Source organism: Heterodontus francisci, chromosome 16 (assembly GCF_036365525.1).
Source record: "Heterodontus francisci isolate sHetFra1 chromosome 16, sHetFra1.hap1, whole genome shotgun sequence".
In the NCBI taxonomy this organism is placed as follows: Eukaryota; Metazoa; Chordata; class Chondrichthyes; order Heterodontiformes; family Heterodontidae; genus Heterodontus; species Heterodontus francisci.
Window position 1 is genome coordinate 70,597,638 of NC_090386.1, and position 20,968 is coordinate 70,618,605.

General features: G+C 39.8%; 1 protein-coding gene across 4 annotated transcripts in view; it reads left to right on the forward strand.

Moving 5' to 3' along the window:
- hck (HCK proto-oncogene, Src family tyrosine kinase) overlaps positions 1-20,968 on the forward strand; it is a 107,081-nt gene that overhangs the window by 50,443 nt on the left and 35,670 nt on the right. For all 4 annotated transcript variants that reach the window (XM_068048350.1, XM_068048348.1, XM_068048349.1 and 1 more), the window contains exons 4-9: positions 4,775-4,874; positions 5,776-5,874; positions 6,777-6,880; positions 7,209-7,358; positions 8,612-8,764; positions 12,638-12,820. In XM_068048350.1, coding sequence (XP_067904451.1) covers positions 4,775-4,874; positions 5,776-5,874; positions 6,777-6,880; positions 7,209-7,358; positions 8,612-8,764; positions 12,638-12,820 — 789 coding nt within the window. The remainder of the gene's footprint in view (positions 1-4,774; positions 4,875-5,775; positions 5,875-6,776; positions 6,881-7,208; positions 7,359-8,611; positions 8,765-12,637; positions 12,821-20,968) is intronic.

Consider the following 20,968-nt stretch of genomic DNA (forward strand, 5'->3'; position numbering starts at 1 on the left):
TAACTGGAGGTGCGGGTGTGTCACTCTCTTGGGAAACTGATGCTCAAGCTATGTGTTGCTAATGCAGTTTTTGCAACCAATCGCCATATACTTGTATTGGATTTGACCCCCTGCCTCACTTCCTACTGGAATCCAATTCCATGAGCACTGGAAACTTCTGTGTAACCTTCCTTGAGAGTCCATTCTTCATACATGAGTCTAGATACTGAGTATTGGCAGACTATTTCACCATGCAAGGCACTAAACCTTGACTTCCTCCATCTTTACATTTATACTTCCCAGTAGTAGTCACTGGAGCAGGAATGGGATCAGGAAAGGGAACCCTGGTCTGGGAGTATTAAAGCCAATTACAATACCCAAGCGACTGACTTTACTAAGATGAGTTAACAGCACAGACCAGAAATCAAACCTAGGACATTCTGCTCTGTATGGCTCAATATGACACAAGGTGGTATATTTACCTACTAAGCCACTGGCATCTTTAATTGATTTATCTAGGATCTAATGGCAATAATCAACTCAGCACCATGTCCTGATTTAAACTTTTGCTAGCAATTGTGGAATATTAAAACAATAAAAGCACAGGTGCTCTGTCCCCCTTTATATCCAGCTGCTCCTCATTATTGCCCAGTTAAACATATGAGTCTGAATACATAAAATGCCCCTATTCTTAACCACAGACATCTAGCAACATGAAGATAGATTATTTTGGTGGAAAATCAAAATCAACGCTTGTTAGCGTTGCTGTTAATTTGGAAACATGAAGCTGAATAGTGAATTTATTTTTGGTTATAAAATTGGTAAATGGATTAGAATACAAAATGTACCACAAACATGAGGAAATTGTGCCATCACTAAGATAGTCTTTGGAAAAAGTTACTGAATTATACCAGTAACATAGTGATCAAAATAAATTCAACACTTGAAGTGCTTTGTCACTATATAAAAATGTTGTATGATACAGTAGTACCTGATCACTGACAACAGAAAGTTCTAAATATTTTCAGTATTAGGAAATTGGGCATTTCTGATATGAAACTGGAAAATGGCCAACTCAAAACCAGTTTCCTTGATGAGGTTTGAGAGATTATATTGTGTAATTGGTACAGAATAAGAGTTGCTTGCTTGCTTTTTAAATTTAGTTGTCTTCTGTATTTTCAAAGATATACAGGGCTCCCATGCTGAGTTAATGTCAACTAGATGCTGAAATGGTAGCATTCTTACCTCTGGGTTAGCAAATTGTGCCCCATGCCAAGAACTGAGTGCTCAATCTAGGCAGATAAATGCTAAACATCCCTGTTTAAAGAACAAGTTGTTCTGGTATTCTGGCTTGCGTTCCCCTAAGAATTACGGTAACCAAAAAAAAGCAGATTAATTGGTCATTCATCTCACTTCTTCTGTTGGTAGGACCTTTTACTAGTAGATAATATTTACTGCAACATACTCACTGTACTTCAAAGTAATTTAGGTGAAGCACTTTGATTCATTGCATTGTGATTAATGCAGGTATTATTTAAATGTTCAAATGGTAGCTGTACTCTTTAATTGAAGTGAAGGAGCTGTTTATTGTTAAAATAATTCTATGGTGATAGAATTTAGTTTTGCTATCAAACCTGCTTATCACATTTGTAGATATTGGTAAGGTGCCTGTAAAAGTTTTATCAGCTCCCTGTCTTGAATTTTTCTGCTCTAATAGATCTTCCATTGGAAATAAGGAAAGATTTGTTAGGAAGGTTTACATAGGTGTGGAACAAGTATTGTGCTATCTTTTATACTTTACTTCTTTGCTGCACTGTTTTATGACTGGCAACAGGAGCTACACCATGCTGATGTTCTAATAACTCTTCTCAGTATTCTAGTTAAGCTTTCAAATCGCGTACTTTCTGACGACTCACTTGAGATTGGAGTTCATAACTTCCTTTCTGTTTATTGCCTCTCAATTCTGTGCAATTTTACAATGCCTTGAAAGGAAACTTTTTTGTTGATTTTGCTTCAGGCACTTTTTTAGTAGAATCAAGCCTGCATGCATGGTAGAAATAAATATTTCCAACTGTCAGAGTTACCAGTCTACCAATCTTGCTTATACAAACAAAAAATACTGGAAATACTCAGCATCTATGAAGAGAGAAACAGAGTTAACGGGCTGGATTTTACCTTAGGCGGACGGGAATTCGCCACCAATGTAGAAGTCGGTGGCGAACCCGCTTCCGCCTAGCCTGGGGATCCGTCCCACATTTTACGGGTTCCGGGGCTTTAATTTATGGCTCCTGGGGAGCGGTGGTCACTGCTGGGACTGCAGCCCAGCTGACACCATGGAATGGGAAGATGAGGTAAGTAGGGGTTGCCTCACCAGGGGGATCGGTCCTTCTCTGGTGAGACTGGAATGGTAGTTTGGGGGGGGGGAAGGGGCGTCTTGGGTCCCATGGGTGGGTTGGGAGGCGGGGGCGGCCCTCAATTGGGCACCCTGTGCCTGACTACAATGGCCATTAAAATGGCCACTTAAGGGCCTTGATTGGGCTCGGGCGGGCCGTAATCCACCACCAACCCCCCCCACCCCGCCCAATCGCCATAAAGTTCACCGGAGGCAGGAGCAGGCAGGCAGGCCTCCCGCTCAATTTTACGCCGTCCCCACACCACCAACTGACCTGCTGGGGTGGCGTAAAATTCAGCCCAACATTTCAGGTCACTGATCTGTTTGTCTCTCCACAGATGCTACCTGACCTGAGTGTTTGTTTCCAGCATTTTCTGTCTTTATTTCAGATTTCCAGCATCAGCAGTATTTTGCTTTTGTACCAATCTTGCTTGTTTGCATTTGTCTACTCTTACAAATGAACACACACAGTAAAATGTGCAGTTTGGTGGCTGAACACCAGATATTGCTCTTCTGTATACCTTTTTGTTAATACTGGTGCAGTTAACCTGCTCAATTCTGAGTTCTAATTGCATTGGTGATATGGCTCTGGTTAAGTTACATTTCTGCTTCAAGTAGCCCTAATTCCTGCTGTACTTTGTAGGTGGAATGTAGCTTTCATGGTTTCTAACTAATATTTTCTACAGTCAGTAGTTGGAAAAATAATCAATTCTTCTCTGCTTTTCCATGCTATGATCTTAGTCCACCATTCCTACCATCTTGTAAGGGCTGTGTTGGAGGACCATGACCAGAATTAATACAGTTCATGTATTGGGGGTGGTTCAGATAGAAGCAAGCATGAGTGTAAAGGCAATAGTCTTGGATCATGGGTTTTAGTGAACTTGCAACCAAATATTAACAAATGTGTGATGATCTTCAACCCTGGAACTAGCAACCTTTAGAAGTTGATTTACAGATTCATGAAACTCTATGAAATCAGAGGAACACTGCAACATCCATTAAAATTTATGAAGTGCCCCACTGTGCAACAAGTACAGCTCGTGGAAAATGTACAGGCTTTGTCATGGTAACTTACATTACCTCAGTTTCTTGGGAAGCTATAATCCTAAAGGTGGAAAACCCTTTTCTCTAATGGCTAAAGACCTTGTCATGTGTCTCTTCTACCAACTAGCGAAAATCATTGGAGGTTACTTATTGGAGAGGCTTTCAGAAACTATAGAATCATAGCATGGTTACAGCACAGGAGGAGGCCTAGAACCAGGGGACACAATGTCAAACTAAGGGGGAAGCCACTTAGGACAGAGATGAAGAGAAATTTCTTTACGCGGAGGGTTGTGAATCTTTGGAATTCTCTACCCCAGAGGGCAGTGGAAGCTCAGTCATTGAGTATGTTTAAAGCAGAGTTTGACTGATTTCTAAATGCAAATGACATAAAGAGATATGAGGATATTGTGGGGGAAAAGGCATTGAAGTGGATGATCAGCCATGAGCTTGTTGAATGGCAGAATAGGCTTGATGAGCTGAATGGCCTACTCCTATGTTCCTTCCTAAAGGTAAAAACTGAGTGCTAAACGACCCTTGACACTTTCACACTGCACTTTTGTAAGTGTTTGATGTTTAATAATATTGGGGGGGGGGGGGGGGGAGGAGGGCAATTATATGGAATGATGTATTTTGTAATTTTACAATTTTCTGAATAGATTTGACACTACATTATTTTTGTGTTTTAAAAGATAAGTTAGGTTCTGTACTTGTTGAAGTTGTCCCAAAATTGAGATCTTTTTAAAAAAAAAAAAAAATTTGCTCTGATTTTAAAATGCTCTTTCCCACGCCACACCTCATTTCCTGGGAGGGTAATGCAAGTCTGTCTCAAGCTGCTGATAGTGTTGTTCTTGGGTTGTCTGCTAGGTGGTGGTTGAAGTGGCCCCAAATGACTTGCCCATCAAATGTTTAATTCCTGTTGGAAAATCACCAAACGCCAGAAGTTGACTGGGTCTGAAGAGATTGGAAATTGATCAACTGAAAACTGGCATAGATCTAAAGATCTTCGGGAAAACTAATGTGTTGCACCATTTCCCAAGATAGATACCGCGCAGGTCCTCAGAATTTGGGGCACAGCCTGGTTATATTGGGATTTTTTTTTCCTTCAACCCAGAAAGGCCTCACTGCGTTCCCTTGTAAGCACCAGAAGCTTATCCCAGCCATGCACGTAATCCTGTCCCTGCAATGACATTGTGCTTGAACAGACGGGGATTCTGTATGTCAGTACAGCTGGGACCCCAGAATTTCAGACAATCGCTCTTAATACTGCCTGAAAAAGGAGCTAATTTTGGCTAATGTGAAATTCGTACTCTTGTGCATCAAGTAAATTGTTTCAATTGATTGAACTTTTTCTGTTGACAGGACAAGATGAAACGGTGGTGGTTGCACTGTATGACTATGAACGCATTCATGAAGGAGACTTGAGTTTTAAAAAAGGAGAAAAAGTAAAAGTGCTGTCAGAGTAAGTAAGAGTTTACTGATCTATTGTATCTTTAACATCAGCATTGAACACTGTGTGGGGAGATGGCTGTGAATAATTACAGTTAAGAGTCAAAAAATTATACACCACAGTATTATAACAATCCATAAGCTTTCTAGAATAATTATTTTTTAAATTTTGAAGTAGAATTTCAAGAACTAGAAATTTCTATCTGGACCATTAAATGGATTACTGAACTGAAGGGTTATTTCCTGTTGAGTTTCTATCAAACTCCTGAACTTTCCTTTATTTACACATTTACACATTTAGAACATTATAATGGTTCCTTGGTGTAAGTATCGCAACAGCATTGACATTTGAGTTACATTAACCAATTTTAGTTGTGTGGAAGCCAGTGTGAATAATTCATTAATGCATCTACATAGTTCAATAAAGATTCCACACATGTCAATGGTGATCCCAATGACAAGTTCAGATACAAACAAGTTTACATGACCTTCTCAAAGCATAACAGCAAATTCAAAGAAAAAATCCAATTCAAAAATGTCAAACAGCAGCATCCTTGGAGTTGGGGGAGGGGGTCTCTTTCACACTGAAGTAAGTTCAAGACCACATGCCTGGCAATGGATGATCAAAACCAAGTCAAGCCTCTGAGGTGGGCTTAGTAACCTGATATCTGAGGATGGTCTGCAGCACTGCATGACTCCTTAATTGGAACTGGGGAAGGAGAGCATTGAGTTCTTCCTATACATCTCCAGATAACATACAGAATTACCTGGGAGAACAGTGACAACCTTTTAATAAATATGTAAAATTAACCAACATTTTTATTCAATCCTTGCTTACTGCAACAGCAGTCTGATTCATATACTGTAAATGCACAAATAAGCAACGCTATTAGAATTGTTTGTTTTTGTTTCAGACAAGGTGAATGGTGGCTGGGAAAATCTTTGCTGTCTGATCAAGAAGGCTATGTTCCAAGTAACTATTTTGCCAAAGAAAACACATTGGAAATGGAGGAGTGAGTACCCAGAATGTTTGTATTTGCAGCCTAAAGCAGATAGAAGCAATTCTTAATGGGTGTTGGTTAGCATTGATGATGCCTTTGCTGCCATTACACATATGGCATTTTGTCCAATGCAGTAAGGTTGAAGAATAGTGAAGTATTATTGTTTACATGTGCCTTATTGCACTTCCACTCGCTGCACCTAATATAATTAAGTTAGTGCAGGACTCTATATTTTTTTGCAGGAAAATAGCCCAATAGTGCATAATATATCCACAGTAGAATGATCAACATCATTAGATAGTAGTTTCATCAATTCTGCCAAAATATTGCAGTTGTGGTTGTGCTGCATTAAAATTAACTATGTCATCACCTTGACATAATCTTGCAGACATCCTGTACTGCCATTTGAGGATTTAAATGTGCTTTACTGAAGAATCTTCATATGTTGCTCGGAGGTCATGTACTAACAGCATTATACCAATTGAGTGCACTTGGCTCTGAGTCAGAAGTCCACTTCAGGAATGAGCTCAACCTAGATTGACACTTCAGAGTAGTCCTGATGAAATGCTGTATTAGGAGTGCCATCCTTCAAGTGAGAATTTGAGCCAAGACCTCAATCTCCTGCTGGATGTAAAAATCCTCGAGCGCTATATTGAAGATGAGCAGGAAGCTCTGCTAACACCCTGGACAACATTCCTCAACTAACTCCATTTAAAAAAAAAAAAGGTTACTGGGTATTTATCTCCTTTGCTATTTGTGATCCATGCTGTGCACAAGTTGTCTGATGTGATCATGCACGTAACAAAATAAAATTTGAATGTGAAGTACTTTGGGATATACTGAGAAGTGCAGGAAGGTGCAATATAAATGCAAGTTCTTTCTTTACTAACACAATTCTGTGTATTCCATTCGAGATGGTTCTTCAAAGGTGTCAGTAGAAAGGATGCAGAGAGATGCCTGCTGGCATCAGGAAATAAAACTGGCTCATTTATGATACGAGACAGTGAAACAACCAAAGGTGAGCACTTTTGAAATGTAGTTGAGTGATAAGTAAACTCTTGGGGTCATTTTACTACATCTAATGGTGCTATATAAATGCATTGTTATATCTTGACAAGATGAGCTCTTATTCCTTTTTTCCCCCTATACATGAACTTTGAACATCAATAATGTAAACTGGAAAAAGACTTGTACATTATACATTGTCCAGTCATTATCAACCCTTAATTTGGTAGGCATATGCTCACAGGACAGAACTATGTTGAGAAATTATTTTTTTTAAATGCTAAGGGATGCACTATGTTTTGAACTATGCGTTGCTGAAATTTTCCTTTTTTGTAATTTAGGTAGTTATTCTCTCTCTGTTCGAGATTATGATTCTTCATTAGGTGAACAAGTGAAACATTACAAAATTCGTACCCTGGACAATGGTGGCTTTTACATCTCCCCTCGAATAACATTCACCACTTTAAACAACCTGGTTGACCATTATAAAAGTGAGTATTGTCACATTGTGGAACAGTCTTGTTACCCTAAGCTTAGTTCTGTGGGATAATAATGTACATGTATTTGTCTGAAATTCCCTTATTGATTGCCTTTTAGTGGAAGCATTAACTAAGTTAAAATAAATGGCTTAATGTCTCTACCCAAATAGTGGACAAAGGAATTTGAGTATGGAGCTAAGCACTGTTAACGAAAGTGTAATTTTATGGCATATGAATTACAAATGAACCTAAATTATGGCAAGACCAAACCAGGTGTGTGCTGTGCTGGGCCTGACCTCCTGTATTTTTTAACAAAGTGTGAAGTTTTCTACACCGTGAGTGTTCTGCTTCTGCACGATTATATGTTTTCACGATCTAAAACTCAAGTAACCTGATGCTGAATACCAGGATTGCTTTGCAGTGGCCTTGCAGCATGTACTCAGCACAGACTAGAAGTGGTGTTTTTTAGTCTCGGGTTTTCTTCCGCCAAAACTTATTTCAGTATGACGGCTAAAATATCTGTTAGAGGCAATTGGCCACTTGATGCAGATGACTACTAGCACCTATGGTGCTGTCCAGAATTACTGACCAGATGCTGCATCATCTACTGCAAATTTCTCTATCACACTTAATGCCAGATCTAGGTTATCTGCCTTTTCATTGACCTTCTGACTTAAAAAGAAAACAATTGTTCTTATCTGTAACTTTACCAGTAACTGATCTGAGCATTCATTTCAAGAATGCAGAAAAATTGGAGGGACCATTTTGTCATAGCAGCAGAATAAAGTACTGTGCATTGCATGGTGATACACGCATGTTCTTTTCAAATATCATATCTTGCAGTTTACTGTAAGGCATGCTGGAGGCGATCTGATAGTTGCTATTGTTCATTGCATGTTACATCAAACGTAGAGTTGCGACACTATCCCAACAGCATAATAGACCATTATTATATTTTTAGGGTGTGGTCTCTGGGAAAGCTGAGTGTGAAGAAATGACGTATATTCCAGTTAGAGAAGAAAGTAACGTGTTAAATCAAAACTATTTAGGACAAAAGCAGGGATTGTATGAAAGATCATCAGTGAGACAAAATAAAAACTCAAAGAATAAAATATGGAAGCATAACCTGTTTTTTTTTTTGCACTTATCAAAATGAAGATCAAGCTGTCACTGCTGAAAACACCATTCTTGCTTACCCTCATTGAGTTCTATGCCCATAATCTCTTATCTGATGAGCTAACATATTTAATTCTTTCAATTATCAGAACAAGGGGACGGATTGTGTCAGAAACTTACAAAGCCTTGTATTAGTGAAAAACCCCAAAAACCATGGGAGAAAGATGCCTGGGAAATTCCAAGAGAATCACTCAAACTAAATAAAAAACTTGGAGCTGGGCAATTTGGAGAAGTATGGTTGGGTAAGTTTCATTATTTTATTTTTAAAACATCTTAAACGAGTGACTAATTGTTAAAGGAATCACAGAATGTGAAATTCAGCAAGCTGAAGGCAAAGACCATTATTGTTCCTCTAGTGACTCTGGTATAATTGCAATATGTTGGGCCACAAGAGAGCTGCATTTTCACCACAGCATGAGTGTTTGATCACTTCAAAAACTCTAGGAGGAGTTGCTGAGTCAAGGCCAGGCGCTACCCACCAGAATGAATGGAAATAAAGGTGTGTGTTTTCCTGGAATTCAAATCAGGATCTGAAGATTGAAGTTGGATTTGCCTAATTTTCAATACTTCAAGAGTAATCTTGCAAGGTTCCACTTCTAGCACAGAGCTACACTTGTGGTTGCTATGGCTAAAGAACTAGGACTATAATTAGCCTTATTTTCAACACACACACTCGTAACTCACACATGCACATATTCTATTAACATAAGTAGTATTAAAAATCTATTTTCAGTCGGCTCAGTGATAGCACACTCCTCTGAGTTAAATTTCTGGACTCAAGCCTCACTGTAGGCACAGTTTAGGCAGACACCTCCGTGTAATAGTAAGTGCTGCATTTTTAGTGGTACCATCCTTTAGATGAGCTATTAAACTGAATTCCTAAATTCACTGTCACAATTTAAAGAGAGGAGAGTTTTCCTAGTGTCGTGACTACCACTCCTACCTTAGCATTACCAAAAAAAAATTCTTATTCATTTTATTTGCTGCTTGTAGGACTTTACTTTGCACAAACTGCCTGCTATATATCAGTGATGAAACTTCCAAAAGTAATTTATTGGCTGTTGAGCTTTTTGGGGGCAAAGGAGGAAATAAACGATTGTAAATACTGTTACAAATAGGTGGAAAAGGTGTCTAGGGGTCCCTCTCTGCCTTCACCTGGTCTTACTGCAACGGATTAATTTTAAACACCACTGTATTTTGAGTGCCCCTTGGTGAATCCTTGTTCACTGCTTTCCAATTATAAAGCAAAGAAATGAGCACAAACAGGCTTTCTTAGGTTAAGAAGAAAAGTGAAATTTTATTAAAACTTAATCTCTAATTCAGTTGACGCCTACGGATACACAACGCACCCACGCTCGCATGCATATGCGATACACACATGCAGATAGAGACCGAAAAGAGCAGAAGAAAAATCAAGTGGAAAGGTTTGAGGCAGTATCTGAAGAGCTTGTTACGGTTCTTCAAGCTCACTGTAGAGTCCTTTTGTAGGTTGATTTTGCTTTACATTGGAGCCCAGTATTCTTCTTAAATCTTGTTCACTGTAGGACACTTTTCTCTCTTGGGGTTCATGTGTCTTCAGTTGGTCTTGGAGTTCTGTGAGAAAGAGATAGGAGCAGACAGGAGGGGAAGAGATCTTTTCTATCCAGGAGCAAAGAGCTTTCTGCCTGTTCAAAAACTGTCTCTACAATTTAAAACTCCCCAAGTAGGCCAGCAGGGTAGTCACGTGACCAGTATAACCACTTCTGGCTTTGTGTATTGGGTAGGTCAGGGAATGGTCCTTTTGTCTACAAATACTGTCTGTTAATATGCAAAAATGTCTTTCCAGCCAGGGGGCTGCAACCCCTTGTAACAGGCCTTCTCTTCTTCCCAGCAACAATTTGAAATTTAATGTCCATGTGGTGAAATTAATGTGCCTCATTCTTGTCAGGTGGGGGCCTGCATGACAATACAAATTCATTCTTAAGTCCAGACAAAATAATTAATACTTTCTACTACATATTAGTAAGTTGCCCATACTCAGTTCATTAATATAATTGTTTTTTGTTAGTATGTATGTGAAATTGTGGTGGAGTTGGGATACACACTTTGGAAACCTCCAAAGAACCACCTTTGGTCAGATTCTGCAACTATATTGTGACAGTTGACAGAGTAATTGACTGGTAATTGGTCTCACCAATGCCCTGTATAACTGAAGCATAACATTTCATGGGCCTATGGGTTTGGAAAGGACCCTACTCAGTGCTGCTCTCTCTTAATCAATGAATCCTAAGTGTAAGCACAAAGATCAGTTCCAAACTTTCCATTGGAAGAAAGCTTTACAGCTGAATCATGTCTAATACATACTATTTCTTGCCATAAGAGGTTAAAGATGTAAATTACTTCGATACAGCACGAATTAGTTTGATCCCTTAACTGGTATGAGACTTAATAACACTACTTGGATTGTATGTCAACTTGGGTTTTTGGAGTTTACAGTTGTACCTTAGACCAAAGATCGATCATTTTCTTCTGATGTTAAGTATCAATATAAACAAGCTTCTTATAGCAAGAACAGCCATGCTCCATTGTCTGGAAATGACTCCTAATGCTGCAGCTCTCATACTTCCAGTCTGAATGAATCAACGACTGATCCTTCTATATATTGCAATGTAGGTCTCCAAGGCAAACTTCCTGCTGTGGGAGACTGAAGCTGTATCAGTGTCATCTTTTAGTGTAAAAAAAAAATTACACTTTTTGTAATTTCAGAAAATGCCTCCGGACTAAAAATGTCAGCAAGCTCGTGCGATTGGGTGAAAAGTTTCACAAGTTCTGACTGATCTGAGTTTTATCAGCAGTTACTATTTTTGTTTTAGATTCCTAGCATCTGCAGTCATTTTGGCTTTTTTTATTTAAGGGAAATGATAATTAATCATTGTTTAATATAACAGAGAACAGTGTAAAGAACGGCTCCCGTGACATAATGGAGAAAACCAAAATGCCTTTCACATATGTAAATGACCTTTAAACCTAAACAAAGTACAAATAAAAATCACTTTTAATATATATAAGCTGTTTTATGAATAAAATAGCCTTTGGAGGGCAGTAAAGTATAATTTAATTCCACCATTAAGATTGATCCTATGTCCCCTCAAGCTTTGCTGTTTGAGTTATCAGAATTTCCCATATTTATAGTAATTTAAAATAAATCTGAATTCAATCTGCAGTTACCTTTTAAAATCCTTGAACAATGTCTTCATGATGTAAATGGTTACATTGGTAGTTTCCTTTTTTCAATCAGAAAACATCACCTTTTGAATTTATATTATGAAGTAGGGTCAGGTCAACTCAATACACTTGAATAAAGTTATCTTTAACCCTGCATTTTCCACCTTCATTTTGAAATAGTTCCAGTCACAATTTGAATGATAAGGTAACAATCCTGTTTTTAATATGCAGTACTGATGTATTAGTTTATCTTTGGTCAAAAAATGTGGGTATTATCAGAACTGAAGATGATGACTGACCTCACTGCTTTACATCATGTGGTTATGACCAGGCAGAATGCCACAGTTAGTTGGAAACTTAACAGACTAGTAAGGTGTGACCGAAACTGAAGGGTGAGAGCTTGTAAACTAATTTAATAAAAAAAACTTGGCTATGCCCAAACTTACAAATCTTACAGAATGCTACCCAAGCAATATTTGTAGCATTTTATTGCTTAAAATATTGTCGTCTATCTCCTTGTCTCTCCAAAACAAAATATGATAGGTCCTTATATGCCTACAATATGAACCAGAAAGTAGGGGTGTCCCTGCAGGAAAACTGGAGTGGCATGCATGATAACTTGACTGTTCGCATGTATTTCCTGGCAAACAGCCAAGTTACAGAGGTGATGTCACTACCTTTGCTAGGTGCAGGAAGTGTGTGGGACTAGTATGGTATGAAGACCCGGTGAAGCACTGATACGAGGTTATCACTCAGTAGATGCTAAATGCAAGCATAAATCAGAAGTGTCAGCATCTTTGCACCACAATTTTTTGTGAACGTGATAATGCATTGATCATTTGAGTAATCCTAACATTCTTAAAAGATGAAATTGAGAGTTTAATAGAACAAAAATCTAACTTCTTTTTCAGCTATGTACAATAACCATACCAAGGTAGCAGTGAAAACGATGAAGCCAGGCACTATGTCAGTGGAGGCCTTCCTCATGGAAGCTAATCTTATGAAGGCTCTTCAACACGATAAGCTGGTGCGGCTCAATGCTGTAGTTACAAAGGAGGAACCCATATACATCATTACAGAGTATATGGCCAAAGGTAGAGTGAGTGTTTTCTCTTTTTTTTGTTTTGAAATATCTTTAGAGTTCAACTGGTTTTCTATTATTAGTGGTGATATTGTTATTTACAAGGCAGGTGTTCAGGGCTATGTACAAATATTTGTTACAACCACTTCACAGTACTGGCTGTCCCTATCTGTAAGTGCTGCTTGTTAGTTCACACTCCCAACTCTCATCCACTACTTCTACCAGGCTTGTTCACTTGATCATTCTGAAATTTGCCTCGCAATTTTTGAGTAACTAGCATTTTTTAACTTATCGGTGTGCAAACATCACATGAAGATAGTTATCCTGCGTCTCTACTCTGCCAATTGCCGAATGGTCTCCTGCCCTGCTGATTTATTTCAACATGTAGTATCAAGAAATTCTGACCAGCTTGTCTCTTTGATATCACTGGTTTGAATTCCTTTGTTATCCTGGGTGAGATCATGGTATAAAAATTGGGTAATGAGGCCCGTCATCTCCTCACCACTTCTACCTCCATTTTCTCTACCCTCACTAGTAACACCACTGGCCACCTGTTTGGGGTCCATTGGTTGTAAATAGCAATGAGGTGGGGCAGGGCCTGGTATCCTGTCCATGCCAGTTACTGCTGCTTTCTGGGAACATCACTAAGACTGCCTGTTTCCACCTTCGAACGTCGCTCAATTCTGTCTTAGCTCATCTACTGCCAAAACACTCCACCTCTAGACTTGACTATTCAATGCCCTCCTGGCCACCTCCCCACACTGTACCCTGGAGCTCATCCAAAACTCCATGTCACACCAAGTCCCATTCAGCCACTGCCCTTGTGCTCACTGATCTGCATTGGCTCTTGGTTAAACAACACCTCAGTTTTAAAATGCCTATCGTTGTTTTCAAATCCCCCAGGGCCTAGCCCCTCCCTATCTCTGTAATCTCCTACAAAGAACAAAGAAAATTACAGCACAGGAACAGGCCCTTCGGCCCTCCAAGCCTGCGCCGATCCAGATCCTCTATCTAAACATGACGCCTATTTTCTAAGGGTCTGTATCTCTTTACTCCCTGCCCATTCATGTATCTGTCTAGATACATCTTAAAAGATGCTATCGTGCCCGCGTCTACCACCTCCGCTGGCAACACGTTCCAGGCACCCACCACCCTCTGCGTAAAGAACTTTCCGCGCATATCCTCCCTAAACCTTTCCCCTTTCACTTTGAACTCGTGACCCCTTGTAATTGAATCCCCCACTCTGGGGGGGAAAAAGCTTCTTGCTATCCAACCTGTCTATACCTCTCATGATTTTTGTACACCTCAATCAGGTCCCCCCTCAACCTCCATCTTTCTAATGAAAATAATCCTAATCTACTCAACCTCTCTTCATAGCTAGCGCCCTCCATACCAGGCAACATCCTGGTGAACCTCCTCTGCACCCTCTCCAAAGCATCTACATCCTTTTGGTAATGTGGCGACCAGAACTGCACGCAGTATTCCAAATGTGGTTGAACCAATGTCCTATACAACTGTAACATGACCTGCCAACTCTTGTACTCAATACCCCGTCCGATGAAGGAAAGCATGCCGTTTGCCTTCTTGACCACTCTATTGACCTGCGTTGCCACCTTCAGGGAACAATGGACCTGAACACCCAAATCTCTCTGTACATCAATTTTTCCCAGGACTTTTCCATTTACTGTATAGTTCACTCTTGAATTGGATCTTCCAAAATGCATCACCTCGCATTTGCCCTGATTGAACTCCATCTGCCATTTCTCTGCCCAACTCTCCAGTCTATCTATATTCTGTTGTATTCTCTGACAGTCCCCTTCACTATCTGCTACTCCACCAATCTTAGTGTCATCTGCAAACTTGTTAATCAGACCACCTATACTTTCCTCCAAATCATTTATATATATATATATATATATATATATATCACAAACAACAGTGGTCCCAGCACGGATCCCTGTGGAACACCACTGGTCATGCGTCTCCATTTTGAGAAACTCCCTTCCACTGCTACTCTCTGTCTCCTGTTGCCCAGCCAGTTCTTTACCCATCTAGCTAGCTCACCTTGGACCCCATGCGCCTTCACTTTCTCCATCAGCCTACCATGGGGAACCTTATCGAACGCCTTACTGAAGTCCATGTATACGACATCTACAGCCCTTCCCTCATCAATCAACTTTGTCACTTCCTCAAAGAATTCTATTAAGTTGGTAAGACATGACCTTCCCTGCACAATCCTCTATGATATCTGTGCTCCTCCAATTCTGGTCTTATGCACATCCTCAATTTTAACTACTCCACCATTGTCAACCATGACCCCAGCTATCCTAGCCCTAAACCTCTCTTTCTCTGTCCTTTTAAAACCTACCTCTTTACCAAGCTTTCAGTCATCTGCCCGAATATCTTTCTATGTGACTCTGTGCCAAATTTTTGTTTGATAATGCTCCTATGAAGGGCCTTGGGACATTTTACCCATTTAAAGATGCTTTATGCATACTAATTCTGGATTGTTCGTTGTATCACCCTCTGTGGAAGCTGGAAGTCAATCCAAGGTGACAGTAAGGAGGCTTCAAAATTGTTTTACAAGGCCCTCTTCCTCCATTTAGAGGCCTTCTCTTTCTCCATTTCTGACCCAAAATCTCTCTAGTTCAGCCTCTGAAAGGCCTTCAGGGTGCTTCTGCCTCTTTAATGTGCATGTGAAGTCCCACTCCTCTAAAACACTGCCACAAAGGGAGGACTTCAATGTTGCATCTAGCTATAATCCTGCACTACAATAAAGATGTAGGTCCCCTAAACTCAGATATGCATTGAATAAAGAAGGTATGCATTTTTTGCAAAAGTATTTATATGGAAGGTACTTACAATGTCTGGTACAAAAATAAGTAATGGATAATATGCAGATGCACAGTTTAAATACATGTTTGAGAACAAACATTTTCATTGCCATCACCTCACTATTTATACTTGGTAGTCATATTTTAATGAATTCTGCCTCAATAAATATGAACTCAGTGTGAAAGCTCCACATCACACCATTAAGTGAATTGTGTATATTATCCCAAATGAATAGTGTTCACAACTTATTTTAAACAATTCAGCAGTGCCTGAGAGAGAGGGAAAAAAAAAGCTTGCACAAAATTTAAGGTAATTTCTTATCGAATAAAAATCTGCATCACAGCAGCAACCTGTGTAAAATGGAACAGTAACAGTATGTGTCCTGGTATGATATCATCCTATTTACAGTCATTTGATTGAGAACAGGAAGACATTTCTGACAATATTAATTGCATCTGTGTGTTCTAAGTGAGTGTTGACAAACCATTCAAGTTAATCTCACCGCTTATACCATCTGAGTTTCCTGATGTGGCTGTCTTGCAATAAACTTCAGCATATACATTCTCCCAGATGTATTGCAATTTGAATCATGGGGATTTTAACCTGACCCACCTAATTTTTTTTTTTTTACTTTGAGGCCATGAAGAGCAGGAGTGCTCCTCTTGGCTCCTTGAGGAAATTTTAGCCCACCACCCCTCCTTTCCTCATACTTAAACAGGCAGGAAATAAGCCAGTAGCACATTAGTAACGCCTGGCAGTTAAAATTGCTTGTCATGGGTGGGTGGGGAACAAAGTTAAAACAGCCATTTCCTGCAGAAAGCCTGCTGGCTGTTGAGTTTGCCCTGCCATGCATCATGTCCAAGATGTGTTATGCTATATGTAATACAAGTTTAGCTATGTGTTTTTCCAATGTGTAACACACTGTAGCACCTTTAACATAGACAAGCATCCCTAGGAACTTCATAATAGCGGAATCAGCTAAAAATTTACACTGAACCAAAGAAGGCGATATTAAGACGTGTGACTAAAACCTTGGTCAAAGACGTGAATTTTAAGGATGGTCTTCATCGAGAAGAGAGTTACACAAGAAGAAATAGGAGCAGGATTAGACCATATGGCCCATCAAGCATGCTGGCTATTCAAAACAATCGTGGTTGATCTTGGGATTCAATTCCACTTTCCTGCCTGCTTGCCATATCCCTTGAGCCCCTGAGAGACCAAAAATCTATGTATCCCAGCACTAAATGTATTCAACGATGGAACATCCACAACCCTTTGGGGTAGAGAATTCTGAAGATTCACAAACCTTTTAAGTGAAGTAATTTCTGCTCATCTCGGTCCTAAATGATTGGTCCCTTATCTTGAGATTGTGACCCCGCAATTTAGATTCCCTGACCAGCGGAAATAATCTGTCTACCCTATCCAGCCCCTTTAGAATTTTCTGTTTCAATGAGATCACCTCATTCTTCTTAACTCCAGAGAATACAGGCCCAATTTACTTAGTCTTTCATCATAGGACAACCCCCTCATCCCTGGGACCAATCTAGTGAACCTCCACTGCACTGCCCCCAATGCAAGTATATCCTTTTTTGAATGTTGGAACCAAACTGCACAATATTCCAGTTGTGATCTCATCAATACCCTGTACAATTGTAACAAGAATTCTTTATTCCTGTACTGCAATCCCCTTGCAATAAAGGCCAACATGCCATTTGCCGCCTTATTGCTTGTTGTACCTGCATATTAACTTTGTGTTCCTTGTACACCCAAGACTCTTTGAACATCGACACTTACCAGTTGCAAACTTTAAAAAAAAAAATTCTGCTTTTCTATTCTTACGACCAAGTGAATAACTTCACACTTCCCTACATTATACTCCACCTTCCATCTTGTTTCCCACTCACTTAACCTGTCTATATCTCTTGGCAACCTGTGTCCTCCCCACAGCTTACCTTTTTACCTACCTTTGTATCATTAGCAAACTTAGATACATTACTCTATTCTCTGTCTCTTCATCTAAGTCATTAATATAGATTGGAAATAGCTGAGGCCCAACACTGATACTTGTGGCACTCCACTATTTTTACTGCCTGCCAACTTGAAAATTCCCCATTTATACCAACTCATTGCCATAGAATTATACCGCACGGAAATAGGCCCTTCGGCCCATCGTGTCTGTGCCAGCCATCAAGCACCTAACTATTCTCATCCCATTTTCCAGCACTTGGCCCGTAACCTTGTATGCTATGGCATTTCAAGTGCTCGTCTAAATACTCAAATGTTGATGGTTCCTGCCTCTACCACCCCTTCAGGCAGTGTGTTCTCGATTCCAACCACCCTCTGGGTGAAACTTTGTTTCCTCAAATCCCCTCTAAACCTCCTGCCCCTTACGTTAAATCTATGCCCCCTGGTTATTGACCACTCTGCTAAGGGAAAAAATTCCTTCCTATCTAACATATCAATGTCCCTCAATTTTGTATACCTCATTCAGGTTCCCCCTCCGCCTTCTCTGCTCTAAGGGGAACAACCCTAGCCTTTCCAGTCTCTCTTCGTAGCTGAAATGCTCCAGCCCAGGCAACATCCTGATGAATCTCCTCTGCACCCTCTCCAGTGCAATCACATCCTTCCCATAGTGTGGCACCCAGAACTGTACACAGTACTCCAGCTGTGGCCTAACTAGCATTTTATACTTCCTGTCCTGTTAACAAATCCTCTATCCATGCTAATATATTACCCCCAACTCCATGCACCTTTACCTTGCCAATTAACCTTTTGTGTGGCCTTTTGGAAATCCAAGAATACTACATCTACTGGTTCCCCTTTATCTACTCTACTAGTTTCATCCTCAAAAAAACTAATACATTTGTCAAACAGGATTTCCCTTTACTAAAACCATGTTGACTTGCTCTAATCATACTGTGATTTTCTAAGTGCATTAAGACTTCCTTAGTAATAGATTCCAGCATTTTCCCATGGCTGGTAGGATAACTGGCCTGTAGTTCCCTGTTTTTGCTCTCCCTCCTTTCTTGAAAGCAGTGTAACATTTGCCAACTTCCAATCTGATGGGACCGTTCCCGAATCTAAGGAATCTTGGAAAATCATAGCTAGTGCATCCACTATATCTGCAGCTATCTCTTTTAGAACCCTAGGGTGTGGTCCTGAAGATTTGTCCGATTTTAGTCCCTTCAGTTTCTCCAATACTTTTTCTCTGCTGACATGAATTTCCTCACTCTTTTTAACCTCTAGGTTACTGTTTATTTCTGGTATGGAACTTATGTCTTCCACTGTGAAGACTGCCACAAAGTATTTGTTCATTGCTTCTGCCATTTTCTCATTCCCCATGATAATTTCTCCTGTCTCTGCTTCTAAGGGACCAATGTTTACTTCAGCTATTCTCTTCCTTTTGATATACCTGTAAAAGCTCTTACAATCTGTTTTTATGTTACTGGCTAGTTTACTCTCTTTCTGTTTTTTTTCCTTATCAACTTTTTGGTGGCCCTTTGCTGGTTTCTAAATCTTCAGACTTGCTACTTTTTTTTATTTTTTGCAACATTTTAAGCCTCTTTTAATCTAATGCTTTCCTTAACTTTCTGGTTCTTTCTGGATGAGCTTTTGTTTTCCAATGGAATGTATTTTTGTTGAACATTTTGAATTATTTCTTTAAATGTTTCCCGCTGTTCATTTACCACCGTACCTTTTTAGTCTATTTACCCAATTCACCTTATCCAGTTCTCCCATCATACCTACGTAATTGACTTTAAGTTTAAGATTCTTGTTTGTGATTGGAGCATGTCACTTTCAAACTTAACATGGAAGTTTATGATCACTGTTTCCCAGTGGATCTTTACATTGCTTATTAACCCTGCTTCGTTACACAATACCAGATCTCGGCTTTATCCCTAGTTGGCTCTATGACGTATTGCTCCAAGAAACTGTCCCAAAAACATTCTACAAACTCATCATCTAGATCACTCTTGCCAATTTCATTGTCCCGGTCTATATGAAGATTAAGGTCCCCCACAATTATTACATTGCCTTTGTTACAAGCTCCAATGATCTCTTGTTTAATGCTTTGTCTGACGGTATAACTACTGTTAGGGGGGCTATAAACTACTCCCACCAGTGTTTTCTGATTCTTGCTATTCCTTTTATTTCCACCCATACTGATTCTCCTTCATGATCTTCTGAGGCCAGATCCTTTCTCACTAATGCCCTTATGTCATCCTTTACCATCAGTGCAACCCCTCCTCCTTTGCTCTTCCGACTGTCTTTCTGAAATATTGTGTACCCTGGAATATTTATTTCCCAGCCTTGATCACCATGTAACCATGTCTCTGTGATGGCGATTTGATCTAAATCATGCACCTCTATTTGTGCCACTGGTTCATCTGTCTTATTGCAGATGCTTTGCACATTCAGATATCTAGAACCTTTTTTAATTTCATTTTTTTTTTTTGTTTCTGTTCCCTTCAATGACCTTATGTGCTAATGTACAATTTCTGTTAAACTCTCTGTCCCTTCCTGTCCCATTCTGCTTGTCTTTACCCACAATGCCATACTATTCCAATACCTTGGCCTTTCTCTTTGGATTTCTAAATCTCACCTTTCCTGAACCCTCCCCCCACTGAGTTCACAAACTCTAATCTTATCTGTTAGCTCAGTCTTGAGTTTGTGTGCACAGTCCCCTCCTGTCACACCCTGATTATTAGTATCCTTATTGCTATCTTGGTCTCTTGCCTTCTCCTCTCTCTCTTTCTTTCTAAATTATCACATCTTCTCTCACTTGATCCCTCACCACCACTATTCAGTTTAAGGCCCCCTCTACTGCCCGAAAGCCGAGCTACCCGACCCGAACCCGACTACATGTGGTGGGTCTGTATTCTGCGTCCAGCATTTGGGCTCGAGTCAGGTTGGGCTACACTACTGTTTTTTGTTTCGTATTGTTTTTGTTTTAATCTACGATTTTTTTTCTGTTTCATTAATATGTTTGTTATTGCTGGGTTGGGCATTTAAAAAGTTAATGGACTTGGGCCTGGGTGGGGTTTTAATTTTATACCTGAGCCAGGCTTTATACTGCCCTAGTTATACGACTCGGCAGAACACTGGTCCCCGCATGGTTCAGGTGTTGACCATTCCAACGGTAGAGCTCCCACTTTCCCCAGTATTGGTTCCAATGCCCCATGAATCTAAACCCATTTCTCACACCAATCTTGAGCCACGCATTTAACCGTCTAATCTTATTTACCCTATGCCAATTTGCTTGTGGCTCAGGTAATAACCCAGAGATTATTACCTTTTGAGATTCTGCTTTTTAAATTTAGTGTCT